Source organism: Schistocerca gregaria, chromosome 1, assembly GCF_023897955.1.
Source record: "Schistocerca gregaria isolate iqSchGreg1 chromosome 1, iqSchGreg1.2, whole genome shotgun sequence".
Lineage (NCBI taxonomy): Eukaryota > Metazoa > Arthropoda > Insecta > Orthoptera > Acrididae > Schistocerca > Schistocerca gregaria.
The window spans coordinates 639,894,279-639,914,148 of record NC_064920.1 but is presented as its reverse complement, the minus strand read 5'-3'; the positions used below and the strand labels follow the sequence as shown (position 1 = coordinate 639,914,148).

Below are 19,870 nucleotides of genomic sequence, written 5' to 3'. Positions count from 1 at the left end.
TGAAAGCTCAGAAAAATTCTTGTAATTCCACTGAACATATCATTGGATCGATTGATATAATTACACGTACATCTGGTGGAGAGCTAGGTGCAGTACAGAATGATGCAGCCAATGATGCCAGAACATATGGGTGAACAACAATGGTTGTTAAGGATTTTTGCAGACTATCTTGGCCTCACTTGCCTCAGCTCGCTGACATGTACTACTTGCTCACTTGTGGACTTATTTATGATGACATAATTTCTGACCATTGATTTAAACTCTGTTATTCTTGGCTTGGCTTTCACATGGATGTGTGTGTTCCCTGTTCTCTAGGGTAGTGTGCATAGTGTGAGTGCAGTGATGTTGGTGTGTGTGTGTGTGTGTGTGTGTTCATTGAGAGCAAGGTTTGAATTAGATTGCTTCTCAGCCTAAGTAACAGTGTTTTCAGCACCACATTTGAGTTATTTAGTAAATCTCCAGAGTATTTTACCTGCCAAGAGGTATCGGCCTTTAAAAGTCTTTCTTTGGTTCATGAAAAATAAGGATCTGTTATTTTCTGTAATTTATTTAAATTTTATTGGTGTTCAGTAGAACCTGCATTGTTGAAGAAACAGACACACAACAAATGAACATGATAAAAAGTGAGGGTCCTAAGATGGAACTTTGTGGGACGCCAAAGGTGATTAGTTCTTAGTTGGATTGTGGCTGTTGTGTAGTATTGGACTCTTTCTTATTGGCACTTTTTTGTTTTCTGTTGGAAAGACATGATTTGAACCATTTTACAGCACTTCTTGGTACACCACAACATTCTGATGTACTTAAAAGGAAGTTATGAGTGCACAATAAAATGCCTTCAACTGATTACAGAATACATGAGGATCTCGTAACTTTTTATCGAACTGATTAAGCACATTCTTACTGCATGTGTGAACAGCCTTCTCACTGTTGGAACCATTTAGAAATCCAGATTGACTTTATAACACACAAGGGGCTTAATAAAAAAGAAAAGAAGAAAACTGTACATCGCCTTGGACAGAGATTGAATAGTATGCATTTCTGCTGCTAGGAGTGTATAGCGCAACTCGTTGCCAGTTCAGTGCCACCTGTGTTGTCCACCTGGCTTGTTCTGTTCATCTGCAGTGGCTGTTTTTGCTAGGCCAGTTTTGCTTTTGCTTCAGTTTTTATTATGGCAAGTTTAAGTGAGCAACATGCAGCTGTGAGATTTTGTTTTCTACTTGGTAAGAATGCTGCTGAAACTGGTTTAATGTTGAAGACAGCTTACCAAGATGGTGCTATGGGGAGAACTCAAGTGTACGAGTGGTTTGCTCGATTTAAAAATGGTGACATGTCAGTTGATAACAAACCTCGTTCTGGATGTCAATCAACTGCCCAAATTGACAACTGATCAACTGTCAGTGACTTGTTGGTTATCTTGTTCATCAGAAAAGACCCAATTTGTGGCAGACAGGAGACTGGTTCTTCCACCATGACAATGCACCTGCACACACAGCCATCTCTGTTAGACAGTTTTTGGCTTAAAATGTCATGGTCCCACAGCCCCACGTGCCTCACTCATGTGACCGGGCTCCATGCAACTTCTTACTTCCGTGCATGAAAAGGGCCATGAAAGGTCACCAATTTGACAATATTGAAGAGGTCAAGAAAAAAATGAGGGAGGGTCTGTCAGCCATTCCTAAAGATGACTATAATAAATGTTTCGAACACTGTAAGCACTGGAGGGACACTTGTGTTAGCTGTAAATTGAGAATATATTGAAGGGGTTACGGTTGTTTTGAAAATGTGTAGCTTTTATAAAATAATTCCATTTTTTTCTTTTTTTGGGGCGGGGGGGGGGGGGGTACCCCCTTGTAATCAAAATGGCATTTGTTCTGTATCTTAAATGTAAAAATCAGCAAGCACATTTAACAGAATGATTAATGAATATGCAATATTTCATACTTAATCCTGTGTAATAAATAATGTGGTGGCATTTTACTGAAACTTAAAATTCATTTTATTCCAGTATTGATTTATGATGAAAACTAATCTACATGTCTAGCTGTTTTAATACTGCTTTTTATTAACACTGTCTAAAATATAATGCTTTGTTATTCAGGTGGCCGTAGTTTGTTTACAGTGTGAACAGATAATACAACAAGACGATGCACGTGTTCTTACACAAGCTCGTGAATTACGGGAAGCTCTGAATTATATTGAGAAGCAACAGCAACAATACTCTGATCTAAGTCCTGAGCAGCTCCAGCCTGACCCAAGCATACCAATTACATTCACAAAGGTAAGATTTTCCAGGCAGAAAGTACATTGTCATATGGTGTGACATTGAAAATGAAGTTGATGGTGCACTTTTCTGTCCTTCAGTATAATCCAGGGAAAATTTATGACACTCTAATGGCTATACTGCAATTATGGCTGCATAGCAAATAATGTTCTTCCACTTATGTATCAACTGCCAAAACACGAGCAAGTGGAGCAGTGCTGTGTGCATACCTCTGTAGGTGGCTGGTAGGTACACAGTACTCTTCAGTCTCAAGTATTGGTACTATTCTGTGCTCACTTTAATTTTTAATTAAAAGTACTTTCATAAATAACAGCTCAAAAATGTTTGTTCTTATGACATTATATTCAGTTTCATTCATTCATACTGACTGTCTTGCCACGTCATATATAACTCATACAACCTGATGGACTTTTCTAGAGAAATGTTGTACAAAACTGGAAACTGTGATAACATAAAAGCCTGTGGGAGGAACTTTATGACTGCTGGCAAAGAAATACTCAAATCTGGAATTATTATGATTTCTGTGATGCTCTACTCCCATCATGACTATAAGCTGAGGGAAAGCTGGATTCACATGACTTTATCTCGTATTGCTCTGAACTGTCATATCAAAGTATTGGATCAGTGCCACAAACCCAAACGTTTTATTACTTATGATGTATCCAAAGTTAGTTATTTAGTTAGTTTCATGTTCCATGGATCGTTTTGCACAATAAGTCATAGTGACATGGTAAAAGTCATTTTATGTTCACATCCTAAATCAAATTAATTTGTACATGGTCACATTTAGTAAATTTCTTTTAAAAAAAAAGTGTAGATGTGAGTTAGTAATCCTTACCCACCACCTTATACATGTTACATTAATAGAAATTCCTCTACGCAATAGAAGGAGTTGGCTAATTATGTACATCGCCGTTCCTTTTAAATGGTAGTGGACTATTTACAACAAACTTCATAATTGAACAAATGTACTGTGAAACAGTAGTCAGAGTGCCCTACTCCTTACACAAATGCCTACACCATGATGGTGGGTGAACACCAGGTATTATTCTTACAGCACACACATTTTTGAGCAGTGAAGACTTTATTTCACATGACTTATTGAATGAAAATATGCAAAATATGTCAACTTACTGATTTATCTCTCCCCTAGATTTGCACTGATTATAAGTGCAGATGTGGCTGTACTAAATTGTTTTAGGAGTTCCAAGATGTGTGGTTTTTTTTCCAATATAGACACTGCAGAGCTTTGAAGTTTCCACCCTATTTGTTATCTCCCCACCATGTGTTGCACTTATCGTTGGTGTAGTACCCCCTAGATGTCCAGAACTGAATATGTTGTGTCTTTTTTAAACTGAGGGTGAGGTCCTCCACGTAAAACCAGTCAGTGATACTTTCAGGAACTACATTTACCATTTCTTTTGTTTTTGTATGTATGCTTGAACTGTTTACAGCACTAGTGTCATCTGCAAAAATAATAATTCTACTTGTGTATTAGACATAAGACAACAATAGTGGTTAGGGAACCCTCTACCTGATTTCTCCCCAGTCAGGACTATGTCTCCAGACTATATTGCTTGGACCACTGAGTACAATTTTCTGCATTCTTTTGGTTAGATATCTACATCTACATCTACATCTACATCCGTACTCCGCAAGCCACCTGACGGTGTGTGGCGGAGGGTACCCTGAGTACCTCTATCGGTTCTCCCTTCTATTCCAGTCTCGTATTGTACGTGGAAAGAAGGATTGTCGGTATGCTTCTGTGTGGGCTCTAATCTCTCTGATTTTATCCTCATGGTCTCTTCGCGAGATATACGTAGGAGGGAGCAATATACTGCTTGACTCTTCGGTGAAGGTATGTTCTCGAAACTTCAACAAAAGCCCGTACCGAGCTACTGAGCGTCTCTCCTGCAGAGTCTTCCACTGGAGTTTATCTATCATCTCCGTAACGCTTTCGCAATTACTAAATGATCCTGTAACGAAGCGCGCTGCTCTCCGTTGGATCTTCTCTATCTCTTCTATCAACCCTACCTGGTGCGGATCCCACACTGCTGAGCAGTATTCAAGCATTGGGCGAACAAGCGTACTGTAACCTACTTCCTTTGTTGTCGGATTGCATTTCCTTAGGATTCTTCCAATGAATCTCAGTCTGGCATCTGCTTTACCGACGATCAACTTTATATGATCATTCCATTTTAAATCACTCCTAATGCGTACTCCCAGATAATTTATGGAATTAACTGCTTCCAGTTGCTGACCTGCTATTTTGTAGCTAAATGATAAGGGACCTATCTTTCTATGTATTCGCATCACATTACACTTCGCTACATTGAGATTCAATTGCCATTCCGTGCACCATGCGTCAATTCGCTGCAGATCCTCCTGCATTTCAGTACAATTTTCCATTGTTGCAACCTCTCGATACACCACAGCATCATCTGCAAAAAGCCTCAGTGAACTTCCGATGTCATCCACCAGGTCATTTATGTATATTGTGAATAGCAACGGTCCTATGACACTCCCCTGCGGCACACCTGAAATCACTCTTACTTCGGAAGACTTCTCTCCATTGAGAATGACGTGCTGCGTTCTGTTATCTAGGAACTCCTCAATCCAATCACACAATTGATCTGATAGTCCGTATGCTCTTACTTTGTTCATTAAACGACTATGGGGAACTGTGTCAAACGCCTTGCGGAAGTCAAGAAACACGGCATCTACCTGTGAACCCGTGTCTAAGGCCCTCTGAGTCTCGTGGACGAATAGCGCGAGCTGGGTTTCACACGATCGTCTTTTTCGAAACCCATGCTGATTCCTACAGAGTAGATTTCTAGTCTCCAGAAAAGACATTATACTCGAACATAATACGTGTTCCAAAATTCTACAACTGATCGACGTTAGAGATATAGGTCTATAGTTCTGCACATCTGTTCGACGTCCCTTCTTGAGAACGGGGATGACCTGTGCCCTTTTCCAATCCTTTGGAACGCTTCGCTCTTCTAGAGACCTACGGTACACCGCTGCAAGAAGGGGGGCAAGTTCCTTCGCGTACTCTGTGTAAAATCGAACTGGTATCCCATCAGGACCAGCGGCCTTTCCTCTTTTGAGCGATTTTAATTGTTTCTCTATCCCTCTGTCGTCTACTTCGATATCTACCATTTTGTCAACTGTGCGACAATCTAGAGAAGGAAGCACAGTGCAGTCTTCCTCTGTGAAACAGCTTTGGAAGAAGACATTTAGTAATTCGGCCTTTAGTCTGTCATCCTCTGTTTCAGTACCATTTTGGTCACAGAGTGTCTGGACATTTTGTTTTGATCCACCTACCGCTTTGACATAGGACCAAAATTTCTTAGGATTTTCTGCCAAGTCAGTACATAGAACGTTACTTTCGAATTCATTGAAAGCCTCTCGCATAGCCCTCCTCACACTACATTTCGCTTCGCGTAATTTTTGTTTGTCTGCAAGGCTTTGGCTATGTTTATGTTTGCTGTGAAGTTCCCTTTGCTTCCGCAGCAGTTTTCTAACTCGGTTGTTGTACCACGGTGGCTCTTTTCCATCTCTTACGATCTTGCTTGGCACATACTCATCTAACGCATATTGTACCATGGTTTTGAACTTTGTCCACTGATCCTCAACACTATCTGCACTTGAGACAAAACTTTTGTGTTGAGCCGTCAGGTACTCTGTAATCTGCTTTTTGTCACTTTTGCTAAACAGAAAAATCTTCCTACCTTTTTTAATATTTCTATTTACGGCTGAAATCATCGACGCAGTAACCGCTTTATGATCGCTGATTCCCTGTTCTGCATTAACTGATTCAAATAGTTCGGGTCTGTTTGTCACCAGAAGGTCTAGTATATTATCGCCACGAGTCGGTTTTCTGTTTAACTGCTCAAGGTAGTTTTCAGATAAAGCACTTAAAAATATTTCACTGGATTCTTTGTCCCTGCCACCCGTTATGAACGTTTGAGTCTCCCAGTCTATATCCGGCAAATTAAAATCTCCACCCAGAACTATAACATGGTGGGGAAATCTACTCGAAATATTTTCAAAATTATTCTTCAGGTGCTGAGCCACAACAGCTGCTGAGCCCGGGGGCCTATAGAGACATCCAATTACCATGTCTGAGCCTGCTTTAACCGTGACCTTCACCCAAATCATTTCACAATTCGAATCTCCGTCAATTTCCTTCGATACTATTGCACTTCTTATCGCTATAAACACGCCTCCCCCTTCACTGTCCAGCCTATCTCTGCGGTATACATTCCAATCAGAGTTTAGGATTTCATTACTGTTTACGTCTGGTTTCAGCCAACTTTCTGTTCCTAGTACTATATGGGCGTTGTGACCGTTTATTAATGAGAGCAGTTCTGGGACCTTTCTATAGACGCTTCTGCAGTTTACTATTAGCACATTAATATTGTTATTCCTTGTTGCATTTTGCCTACTCCTGCCTTGCCGCGTCTCAGGAGGCGTCTTGTCGGGCCTAGGGAGGGAATTCTCTAACCTAAAAAAACCCCATGTGCACTCCACACGTACTCCGCTACCCTCGTAGCCGCTTCCGGCGTGTAGTGCACGCCTGACCTATTCAGGGGGACCCTACATTTCTCCACCCGATAGCGGAGGTCGAGAAATTTGCACCCCAGCTCTCCGCAGAATCGTCTGAGCCTCTGGTTTAAGCCTTCCACTCGGCTCCAAACCAGAGGACCGCGATCGGTTCTCGGAACGATACTACAAATAGTTAGCTCTGATTCCACCCCGCGAGCGAGGCTTTCCACCTTCACCAACTCCGCCAACCGCCTGTACGAACTGAGGATGACCTCTGAACCAAGACGGCAAGAGTCATTGGTGCCGACATGAGCAACAATTTGCAGTCGGGTGCACCCAGTGCTCTCTATCGCCGCCGGTAGGGCCTCCTCCACATCTCGGATGAGACCCCCCGGCAAGCAGACAGAGTGAACACTGGCCTTCTTCCCCGACCTTTCTGCTATTTCCCTAAGGGGCTCCATCACCCGCCTAACGTTGGAGCTCCCAATAACTAATAAACCCCTCCCCCCGTGTGCCTGCTCGGACCTTGCTGAAGGAGCAGCCACATGTCCACTCACAGGCAGAGCGGGCGATGCCACACGGCCAGCCTCCACATTGACCCTCCGCCTCGTGCGCCGCGAACGCCGCTGAACCCGCCACTCCCCTTGGGGAGAGGGTGGCCCAACCACGCCCGGTACCCGCGAAGATGTCTCGACAGCAGGGACAGTGGGTGAAGCATCTAACACCTGGGGTGCACCATGCGACGCACCAGACTCCCCACTGCCGCTACACTCCGAGGTAGCAGCCTGAAGACGGCTGACCGCGGCCATCAACACGCTCAGCTGTTCGCGAAGAGTTGCCAGCTCCTCCTGCGTCCGTACACAGCAGCCACACATCCTAGCCATCCTAAGAAATCAATTTACTATAGAGTGTTAATCAGCTTTTAACTAGACTGCTAATTCACTAAAGGCGGTTGATTATTGACTAAACTGTGATTGCTAACCACTTCTTGTAGAAACAAGGAAAATAGCACTACCTGTCTCTGGACGGTATTGAAAACAAACACTAGCACTACGAGCACTATGGCTGACTAAAGGGACTCTCTGACTGTATTCGAAACACACACGAGATCTATGGAACACTTAATAGCACTCTACTATTAAAGCTTCCTAAAAGCAAAAACACACAGAAGAAGAAGTGACAAGTAAGAAAAATACAGATAATACTTAAATTAAGGTAGCTCGCTGCACAGCAGACGTGAAGCAGACATTATCTACTGGCTGGCTGTATCATGGACCCCATAAAACTTGATTTTTGTAGGAGAATACTGTGATTAACTCAGTCAAATGCTTTAGACAGGGTGCAGAAAACATCAGGTGGTGCTGTTTTATTATGTAATGCTTTTTTCAGTAGAGCAACCCTTCTGAAATCCAACTGTGATCTGCTAAGGGTATTATTGTTACTAAGGTGAGATACTATTCCGGAGTACATCATCTCAAAAATTTAGGAAAATGATGTCAGCAGTGAAACAGGTCAGTAGTTACTGACATCACCATCAAAACCAGATGAGCTTTCATTTTTGTGAGAATGTATAATTGTCTTAATTTCAGAATGGTGAGTTGGTGATAATTCATATGATTCAATTTTGTGAGAGTTTCTTTTTCAACATACTGCTGTGATTTTTCTCTTGAACTGTTTATTCCTATCCTTTCTAGTATATTTAAGAAATGATTATTAAACATATTTTCTAACTGTGGTTCATCATTCATAGTCATTCCATGCAGTTTAATAATGATGTTATCCTGTCCTGTGGCTGGTTGTCCTGTCTCTCATTTCACTGCATTCCATATAGCCTTAAGTCTGTTGTCAGAATTACTGATTTTTGACATTATGTGCATGTTACTTGATTTTTAAGAACTTTTCTTGGTAATTTTGAGGAGTTTTTGTAATGTGCAACTACTGCAGGATCTCTATTTGTTCGTGTGAAAAGTTACGTTTTCCTTTTCATTTCATGATTTATTTTAATCCCTCTATTAATCCATGGCTTTTTAAATGACTGTTTAATGTCCTTTCTTATTAGCTTATATGGAAAACTATTCTCAAGTAATGAGATGAATTTGTCATGCAATAGATTAAATTTTATGTTAGGATTTGGTTCATTATAAATTTCATGCCAAGTCATCTCATGTAAATTACTCTTAAAAACATCTGTCCTGGAATCATTAATTATTCTAACTGATTCCCACTGAGGAGTATCCACACTGTAAGGTGCTGGGTTATTTATCCTAACTGTGCATCATGATCTGTGAGAGCATTAGTTACTGGGTAAATAGTTATTTATTTGATTTGAGCTTCACCAAAGAAATCATTACCAGTTAGGTTCCTACTGTCTTTGTCCACCTGTGTTGAAAAGTTAATTAATGAGATTAAATTGTGTGAGTCAAATAAGGTGTTCCCAGATAATTTTTCCTGTCGGAATCCTGTAGAAAATCTACACTGATGTCACGAGGGACTATTAACTGCTTGCTGCTATCTGATGGAGAGCACAGTAAGGAATTCAGACTCCTCATAAACAGTTCAAAATTTCCTGGTGGGGATCTATATACAGTAAATACAATTACAATTCACTATTACTTCACAAGCATGTGCTTCTTTGTGCTGATCACTACAAAATATACTTGTCTCAATGTTTTTGAACATGTGTTCTGTCTTAATATATGTAACAATTCCTCCTTTACCTATATGAGTAAGTAGATATAGTTTAATCTTTTATATGTAACTTACCTACCCTTGTGGTTATGTGGTGCTCAGACAGACACAGGATGTCTGTCTTTTCGAAACAGACGAGAAGTTCTTCTACCTCATTACTCAATCCTCTAATATTCTGATGACATAAGCTAATCTTACTTTTCTGTGCATTCTTAAGCATTTTGTGGGGCTCTACTATTATTTTGACTTCTTTCAAAACAAGGTGCTTGAACCCTGATTCCAACGTAAAAGAAATGACTGAAATCAGTAGCCACAGGGATCTTGCTACATGTGATGGTGCCCTCCCCATATATTGTCTGCGAGAAGGTCAGATAGCCTATTATCAGCTCATCTCGCCATGTGCAGGCCATGTCTGATATATCCCCGTCTCCCAAGTGTAGCAACAGGTACTGCACTCATATAAGTTTGCAGTCAGCAGCAGCCTGCTCAACTCAGTGTCCACACAGATCAGATCAGTGTTAACCCAGGCCTGGTCGATGGTACTTCATAGCCTCCACAAAACTCACATTTGTGTATATATTTGCTAGTCATATTTTGTCCAGGCCGCCCCTTATGCTGTAATTACTGTTCTTAGCTGTGCTGTTTCTTGTTCCACCCACTACAATAACCTGATCCTCTTTGCTAAAACCTTTGCTCAAATTTCCTATGTTCACGCTCACTTGGCCAGGGCTAGCACTTCGTTTCACAATACTTGTTACCTGGTATCCTGTTCCTAATCTACCTTGTACCATCTTGCCTTCAGCCCTCCCATGGCTACTACCTAGTGAAAGATTCTTACCTTCTTTCTCTCTTTTGGTACCAACCTACAACCTACAGTGAGTTTCTTTGGCAGAGGTCTCCTGCGCCCAGCTGTGACCTACAGGTTCGCCACCTGCTTCAGGTAACAAGTTAAATTTATTCAATACTGTTAGTTCAAATGTAGATGAAGTTGAAGAGCTGGTCCCCCTTTGCCCATTGCTTGTTACCTTCACTCAGTTCCCGAGGTCCTTTTCCCCTTTCAACCTATCCTCTCTCTCTCTCTCTCTCTCTCTCTCTCTCTCTCTCTCTCTCTTTTTCTGAACCTACAGCTCTGTAGGAGAGCCTCAATAAATTCCCTACTCTGTTGGCCACTATGACCACCCCACAGAAATTTCAATCTGCAGTCTCCACATATCACTCCCTGTTTGGCTATCCTATAGCAACATCCACACTTATCATGCATTGCAACATGGATTACGGGTTTAAAAAAAAGAATTAAATCACTTTACACCATGCAGATTTTTATTTTGTAGGAGCAGCAAAAATTTCATCATCACTATTAGGAAGCTTCATCTAATACACATTTTCTTTTATCTGCACTTCCAATACCTCAAGGTATGTGATGCATGTGTTATGATTCATTTTAATTACTTGATGCAGGACAACCGGGTGCATATTGGTCCGAAGATGGAAATGCGTGTTGTTACTCTGGGTCTGGATGGCGCCGGCAAGACAAGTATTCTATTCAAATTGAAGCAGAATGAATTTATGGCAACAATACCCACAATTGGCTTCAATGTAGAGTCAGTTGAATACAAGAACCTGAAATTTACTATTTGGGATGTGGGAGGCCAGCATAAGTTGCGTCCTTTGTGGAAACATTATTATCTTAATACTCAGGTGAGTATCTCGTAATTACTCTTCCTCTGGGTTCTTGCTTCTTACTTATTCAGTAGAAATATCGTTTAGTATGTGCTAGTAATTCATCAGGGCTTTTTTGTATGATGCATAGCTTGTATCGCATACAGTTTTCTATGTATAGTTTACTACATATTAAAAATAAAATCAATTACTGAATTAAACAAAAATTTACGTTAGAAAATATAAGACAGAATTGCTGGTCTGTGCTTCTGCACAAGAGACAAAATTTTTAGTACTGCTGATAGACACACAAAACCATCCTAACTTTTGGAACCACTAATTTTTCCCTCTTGGAGGACAAAGGGATGAGCTGGGGAAGGTTAGAAAAAGGAAGGGCAGGTCACTCAGACCACAAGCTGTGGGAATCAAACCTGTTGTGTCACCTGTAGATATAGTTGCTAGCGAGGTTAATTCTGTAATTTTTTCTGACTTGCTAGACATAGGTAGAACGTTGATTACAATCACTTGCACCAGCAGTGATAAAAATGGGCAGTTTCTGAGGTCATTGATGCCAGAGTTCATGGAGTGAATAGTTAGCCAGAAGCAAAGCCCAGGGTGTAATGAAAGTTGTTGTAAATGTGTGCACATAGTCCCGAGAGCGATCCCAATCACGAAACATAAATACAGTTAGGGTCAATCACTCTACTATCTGTGGCACATATTGAAAGCTTCAGACAATGATGAGAATTGCCGTACAAGTGCAGGGCCACAATGTTTATAGAAATTGTCGAGTCAGCGGACAGACCCATATGACGTGACTGTAGTGGCAGCATCCTCCACATAATCAAGCTGCAGTCTCGGTATGAAGCGAGAATATCTCTGATCTTTCCTTCATATTGATATTCAGGCTGGGTGGATCCGAATTGCTATCAGATACTAAATAAATAATCACTAATTCAATTTAAGAGACATCCTTAAATATAACTGTTATGGCAAAAATATTGTGTTAGTATTCAGCACTGGAGGCTGTTAGATACTCTCTGTATCTTATTTGGAAACACACATACACATTACAGGATGCAACACCTAGTTGGACTGTTGCTGATGTACACAATTGTGCCACTCCTTCTGACTCACAACTTGCTAGTAGCCATGGCAGTAAAAAAATTAAGGCAAAGATAGCTCTGTGTAAATGACCACCAGGCATGTGAATGCCTAGTATCAAGATAAGCTGCATGAGATCTAAAGAAATGTCGTGCGGGTTATTCTAGCGAAGTAATTGAGCTGTTCCGATCTAAGAAATTCAAACCAAACAACAGTCCTAATAGTGAAGAATCAGAAGGAAAATACATAGTTTGACAGTTTGTTCTACAAGTTTATTTTGTTTTAATACAGCAGTGCACAGTAAGCTGAGAATAGCTTGTCAATTAGTAGCAGTATTGAGTAAGAAAATAGCGCCTTGTTTAAGAAAATACTGCTTTGATAAAGGCACTTTTGGTTTTGGGTGGGGAGGCTAGTGTGTTCAGAAGGAGCTGGGGCTGCATGACTGTCCTTACAAAGATACAGGATTGTGGATATAACAGTGCTTAAATTTGGAACATGGAACGTGTGTATATGGAGGAGAGTATAAAAAAACTCTTTACAGCTAGAAAATGGTAAAGAACTACACTGGAGAAGACAGATTAGAAGAAACATGTTGAAGATGATAAGACCCATACAGTGTAGTAATGCTAAGAGGAGGAGGAGAAGAAGAAGAAGAAATTGAGATTAGAATTAATGATCCATAGAAAATTAGAGGTGGAATAGAAGTTGGGAGTGGACAAGAATGAAACATGAAATTGGTTTTGGTGTTTTAAAGGACCAATCCCAGCACAGAGCCCAAATGATATAGGGAAATAATTAAAAACTAAAATCTGGATATCTGACAAGGGATTTTGAACCTCATTTCTCCTGAACATATGTCCATTACCTAAACCAATTTGCCATCTTGCCCAGCATAATTACTGAGTAGCTGATTAACTGTTTCCAAAGAAGTTGTAGTTCCTATGTGAACCTTGTTGCCGATAAAGACGGAGATTCCATAGAGGTATTGCTTTTCAGTGAAAAACATATAAGAGGTACATCCATAAAATTGTTGTGTGTAGTTGGAAGACAGATCAAATTAATAAACATAAAAATAAAATTTCTCTAAATTGCTTACAGTAAATGTCAGGATGATTTCTTTAAAGACAATGTGGCTTATTCATTCTGAGTTTGAGCTTTGTCCAAATGACGTCGTCATTGCCCTGTGGAAGAAACATCGATATGTCACCCTTTTTTTGTTTGGAAATGTTTCTTATTTATTCAACAATATTATGAAAAGCAAAGTTGCTACTCACCATATAGCGGAGATGCTGAGTCGTCCTCGCGCGTGTGCCCACCCACACACACACACACACACACACACACACACACACACATACACGCGCGCGCGCGCGCAAACGCAACTCACCCACACATGACTAAAGCCTCAGGTAACTGAAGTCACTCTTTTTCCTCTACCCCCTACCCTCCCCTCCCCATCTCCCCCCTGCCCTCTGTTTAAACTCCCAACTGCACATAGCTGCCCTACCCTCTCTCCACTTTGTCCCTGCGTGTTCTCGTGCAGCACTTCACTGTCTGCCACCCCTAACCTACTGTCCCACTCCCTCCTCATTCCAGCCTCCTCTTTACCCCCACCCAGTCACCACTCCCATCATGCACTGGTGCTGCTGCTTGCAGTGTGCCATCAGTCGCCTGAAACTGCAGTCATATGTTTGTGTGTGTGTGTGTGTGTGTGTGTGTGTGTGTGTGTGTGTTTGTGTGTGTGTGTGTGTGTGTGTGTGTGTGTGTGTGTCTCGTCTATTTTCAACGAAGGCCTTACTGGTCGAAAGTTTTATTTGTGATAGTCTTTTGGTTGTTCCTATCTGCAACTCGGCATCTCCACTATATGGTGAGTAGCAACTTTCCATTTCATAATATTGTTACATTCTACACTGAATTTTCCATTGTTTGGGTTCTTATTTATTCTTATTTTATGAGATCATCTACATCCTTGAGGATCTCATAAGTATGGATATTGAACAAAAAGTAATCTAATCTAATAGAACGAAAGACCATAATCTTACTTCTTTTTATAGTGATACACTATGTGAACAAAAGTATCTAGACACCTCCAAAAACAAACGTTTTTCATATTAGGTGCATTGTGCTGCCACCTACTGCCAGGTACTCCATATCAGTGACCTCAGTAGTCCACGGAACTCACAGACTTCGAACGTGGTCAGGTGATTGGGTGTCACTTGTGTTATATGTCTGTATGCGAGATTTCCACACTCCTAAACATCCCTAAGTCTACTACTTTTAGTATAATAGTGAAGTGGAAATGTGAAGGGACACGTGCAGCACAAAAGCGTACAAGTCAACCTTGTCTGTTGACTGACAGAGACTGCCGACAGTTGAAAAAGGTCGTAATTTGTAATAGGCAGACATCTATCCAGACCATTACACAGGAATTCCAAACTGCATCAGAATCCACTGCAAGTACTATGACAGGCAGGAGGTGAGAGAACTTGGATTTCATTGTTGAGCAGCTGCTCATAAGCCACACATCGCCCCGGTCCATGTCAAACGACACCTCACTTGGTGTAAGGAGTGTAAACAATGGATGACAGAACAGTGGAAAAACATTGTGTGGAGTGGCAAATCACATTCGACCATGTGGTGATCTGATGGCAGGGTGTGGGTATGGCGAATGCCCGGTGAAGGTCATCTGCCAACATGTGTAGCGCCAATGGCAGTAAAATTTGGAGGCTGTGATGTTATGGTGTGGTTGTGGTTTTCATGGAGGGGCTTGCACCCCTTGTTTTGTATGCACTATCACAGCACAGGCCCGCATTGATGTTTTAAGTACTTTCTTGCTTCCCACCGTTGAAGAGCAATTCAGGGATGGCGATTGCATCTCTCAACATGATTGAGCACCTGTTCATCATGAACGGCCTGGGCAGAGTGGTTACATGATAGTAACTTCCCTGTAATGGACTGGCCTGCACAGAATCCTGACCTGAATCCTATAGAACACTTTTGGGATGTCTTGGAATGCAGACTTCATACCTGGCCTCACCGGCCGACATCAATATCTCTCCTCAGTGCAGCACTCCATGAAGAATGGGCTGCCATTCCCCAAGAAACCTCCCAGCGCCTGATTTAACATATGCCTGTGAGAGTTGAAGCTGACATCAAGGCTATGGGTGGGCCAACACCATATTGAATACCAGCATTACCGATGGAGGACACCATGAACTTGAGTTATTTTCAGGCAGATGTCCGGATACTTTTGATCATGTAGTGTAAGATGATGAGGAGTAATAGGCCTATTCCCAAATATGGAAATGTATGGAAACTATTTTTCATCTCCATGGGCTATTTTTCATCTCCTTGGTCTGTGACCATAATAACAAAATGACAAAGAATATTGCTTTCAGGCACCCTTTGCTGTAAAACACAAGATGATTTATGAAGCTTTTATGAAGAAATGAATGTAAAGGTTTGTAAATTCCTGTAGTTTGATGATAGTCATTCATTTTTGATGGGGGAATTTGCAAGAGAGAAGAAGTTCTTCACTTTTAATTGGGAAAGGGGGGGGGGGGGGGGGTTAGTAAGATTAAGGGAGTATTTGTAAACAACAGAGAAAGATATTTTACATTCTTTCAACTATAACAAACTGTATTCTATATTATAAATCTATATATGTATGTTTTTGTCAGATCCCTCTAGGAAGGGCAATGTCCTAAATATTAGCAATAATTTCAGTCTTGTTCATGTGCCTGTTAATTGTTCAGTGCCTCAGCTGTACAGTGAGTGGTTACTTTTACCCCTTCCATTATTAATTTGTACACACATTTTTTAACTGTCATATCTGCTTTTCATTGTTAGCATACAGTGTGTGTTGAATATGAGAGTAGCTGAAAGTGTATGAGCCATTCAGAACTGTCGAGTGGTGGTCAAAAAAATTCCTTTAATGTAGCCAGTGTCTTATTTTTTGTAAGAAACCATGAATAGTAGCTCTGTAAACAGTTTGAGATTTCTTAGTCAATAAGTGCATGCGTACTATTTTAGTGACAACAAAATATCTTCAGAGGATTGTGAAATGAGCTGCAGACAACAGTTCATAAAAATGTACAGTTGCTTTTGAAAAATAACAAATCAAATCAGCACATGATGCTTTTAAGGAAGGGCAACATGTAATTTTTCCTTTTGTTGTTGGGTGTCTCATTGGCAAAATTTCTGTTAGCAAGTGAATCATTTCACTGCATGTGCAGGATGTCCCAGAACTCCCAACTGCTAAAAATGCATTCTACAGTCTAGATTACGAACAAAAAGTTGCTATCAACTTAAAGTGGTAAAGATGTAACCAAGAAGTCATAAAGCATTGAAGATGTGTGGCAAGAGGATTCCAGTGGCATGGACTTACGAACCTGCACTGCCAGTTGATGCTTGAATTCCCTTCCAATATCCAGAGTTGACATCAGGAATGTTTCCACTTGAATGTGTGGTGTGGTATGATCAACTGATACATGCATGCTCGAGTACCTGCACCTTTTGCATGGAAAGTTTGGTGGTGTAAGCGTTGCACATGTGACAACAAATCAATTGGGCATGCATGACCCTCAATTCATCACTTTCAATCAGTTGCTTTATTTTATGTGGTGATAATGCTTTGCATTATTCTGATGACACATGTTGAGCATAACAAACTGTTTTTACTGTAAAGGCAGTTTGGAATGAACTCACTAGTATTTTGTTCATGGAACTCCCTGACTAAGGTTTGACCATGCAGTATAATATTTATGTGCCTGTAATGTTTTCTAAATTAAACTGTATCTTTGATGCTGTAGCCTCTGATGATATTTGTAAATAAAGGGTTGCATTTTCGGTGGTTGACTAACCATACTGGGACATCCTGAAAGTCTACAAAATTGCTATTTACTGACACACACACACACACACACACACACACACACACACACACACATACACACACAAGTGCACACACATAAGCATGCACATGCCTACCTACACACACACACACATTTTAGAAAATAAATTATGGTGCAGATTGTGGTGGCTGAAATGGAAAGCTTTTTGTTGCTTATTATGTTAGAACTGCATTGAATAATGAGGCAAGGAATATACAAATGGAATTACACCAATGAAATTGTTGTGCCAAGATCATTCTTTGCACTATGTGCTGAATGCTTTTTACAGCATGCCTATATAATTCAAAATTTTCCCCCTTGCTCGTTTCTCTCTCTTTACTTACTAGTAATTAATCATTTTGTTTCAATTCAGTTTCTCAAGGAAACATGCTTTCACTTATTCCTCTGGCTTACAAAGTAAAGTTAGCTCCCCCACCCCTCCCCAGAAATCATATTTGTTATTGGTTATTGTTACAACTTTATTCATAGATGTTAAATCTCATTTAATGTCCTAAAATTTCAACCCCCATTCTCTCTCTCTCTCTCTCTCTCTCTCTCTCTCTCTCTCTCTCTCTCTCTCTCTCCCTCCCTCCCTCCCTGCCCCTTCTCTCTCTCTCTCTCTCTCTCTCTCTCTCTCTCTCTCTCTCTCTCTCTCTCTCTCTCTCTTTTTTAGAGAGAGAGAGAGAGAAGTAGTTTGTCAGTTCTGTATGATGGTGGAAATATAGCCACCGAAGACACTTTCACATAAAATATGGATGATATTTGTTGATGGTCAAAGGCATGTCTGTAGCCATTTCTGTCCTGTAATGAGAAATGTATAAATGAAAATTCAAAAACATCTCAATATATTTAAAGAGTATTGAGGAATGCCCTTATCTTGATGTGCTTTCCTTACTGATTTATCTTTTACACCTCACAAAACACACTGTGCATGTGTGAAATGTAATAATACCTACTTACCTAGGTAAAAAGACGAGGGCTAGTAGAAATCCTTGGGTAACAGAAGAGAAACTGAATCTAATTGATGAAAGGAGAAAATACAAATATGCAGTAAATGAAGCAGGCAAAAAGGAATACAAACGTCTCAAAAATGAGATTGACAGGAAGTGCAAAATGGCCAAGCAGGGATGGCTAGAGGACAAACGTAAGGATGTAGAGGCTTATCTCACAAGGGGTAAGATAGATACTGCCTACAGGAAAATTAAAGAGACCTTTGGAGAAAAGAGAACCACTTGCATGAATATCAAGAGCTCAGCTGGAAATCCAGTTCTAAGCAAAGAAGGGAAAGCAGAAAGATGGAAGGAGTATATACAGGGTCTATAAAGGGGCAATGTTCTTGAGGACAGTATTATGGAAATGTAAGAGGATGTAGATGAAGATGAAATGGGAGATATGATACTGTGTGAAGAGTTTGACAGAGCACTGAAAGACCTAAGTCGAAACAAGGTGCCGGGAGTAGACAACATTCCATTAGAACTACTGACGGCCTTGGGAGAGCCAGGCCTGACAAAACTCTACCATCTGGTGAGCAAGATGTATGATACAGACGAAATTCCCTTAGACTTCAAGAAGAATATAATAATTCCAATCCCAAAGAAAGCAGGTGTTGAAAGATGTGAAAATTACCAAACTATCAGTTTAATAAGTCACAGCTGCAAAATACTAACGTGAATTCTTTACAGACAAGTGGAAAAACTGGTAGAAGCCGACTCGGGGAAGATCAGTTTGGATTCCGTAGAAATGTTGGAACACGTGAGGCAATACTGACCCTACGATTTATCTTAGAAGCTAGATTAAGGAAGGTTAAACCTACGTTTCTAGCATTTGTAGACTTAGAGAAAGCTTTTGACAATGTTGACTGGAATACTCTCTTTCAAATTCTGAAGGTGGCAGGGGTAAAATACAGGGAGCGAAAGGCTATTTACAATTTGTACAGAAACCAGATGGCAGCTATAAGAGTCGAGGGACATGAAAGGGAAGCAGTTGTTGGGAAGGGAGTGAGACAGGGTTGTAGCCTCTTCCCGATGCTATTCAATCTGTATATTGAGCAAGCAGTAAAAGAAACAAAAGAAAAGTTTGGAGTAGGCATTAAAATCCATGGAGAAGAAATAAAAACTTTGAGGTTCGCCGATGACATTGTAATTCTGTCAGAGACAGCAAAGGACTTGGAAGAGCCATTGAACGGAATGGACAGTGTCTTGAAAGGAGAATATAAGATGAACATCAACAAAAGCAAAACGATGATAATGGAATGTAGTTGAATTAAGTCGGGTGATGCTGAGGGAATTAGTTTAGGAAATGAGACACTTAAAGTAGTAAAGGAGTTGTGCTATTTGGGGAGCAAAATAACTGATGGTGGTTGAAGTAGAGAGGATATAAAATGTAGACTGGCAATGGCAAGGAAAGTGTTGCTGAAGAAGACAAATTTGTTAACATGGAGTATAAATTTAAGTGTCAGGCAGTCGTTTCTGAAAGTATTTATATGGAGTGCAGCCATGTATGGAAGTGAAACATGGACGATAAATAGTTTGGACAAGAAGAGAATAGAAGCTTTCAAAATGTGGTGCTACAGAAGATTGCTGAAGATTAGGTGGGTAGATCATATAACTAATGAGGAGGTATTGAATAGAATTGGAGAGAAGTGAAATTTGTGTGCACAGCTTGACTAGAAGAAGGGATAGGTTGGTAGGGCATA

The 19,870-nt window shown here is 40.6% G+C and overlaps 1 protein-coding gene across 1 annotated transcript in view; it reads left to right on the top strand.

The window, feature by feature from the left end:
- LOC126360476 (E3 ubiquitin-protein ligase TRIM23-like) overlaps positions 1-19,870 on the top strand; it is a 61,499-nt gene that overhangs the window by 30,010 nt on the left and 11,619 nt on the right. Inside the window, exons 7-8 of the mRNA XM_050007713.1 lie at positions 2,099-2,278; positions 10,979-11,218. Of these exons, the coding sequence (XP_049863670.1) occupies positions 2,099-2,278; positions 10,979-11,218 (420 nt within the window). The remainder of the gene's footprint in view (positions 1-2,098; positions 2,279-10,978; positions 11,219-19,870) is intronic.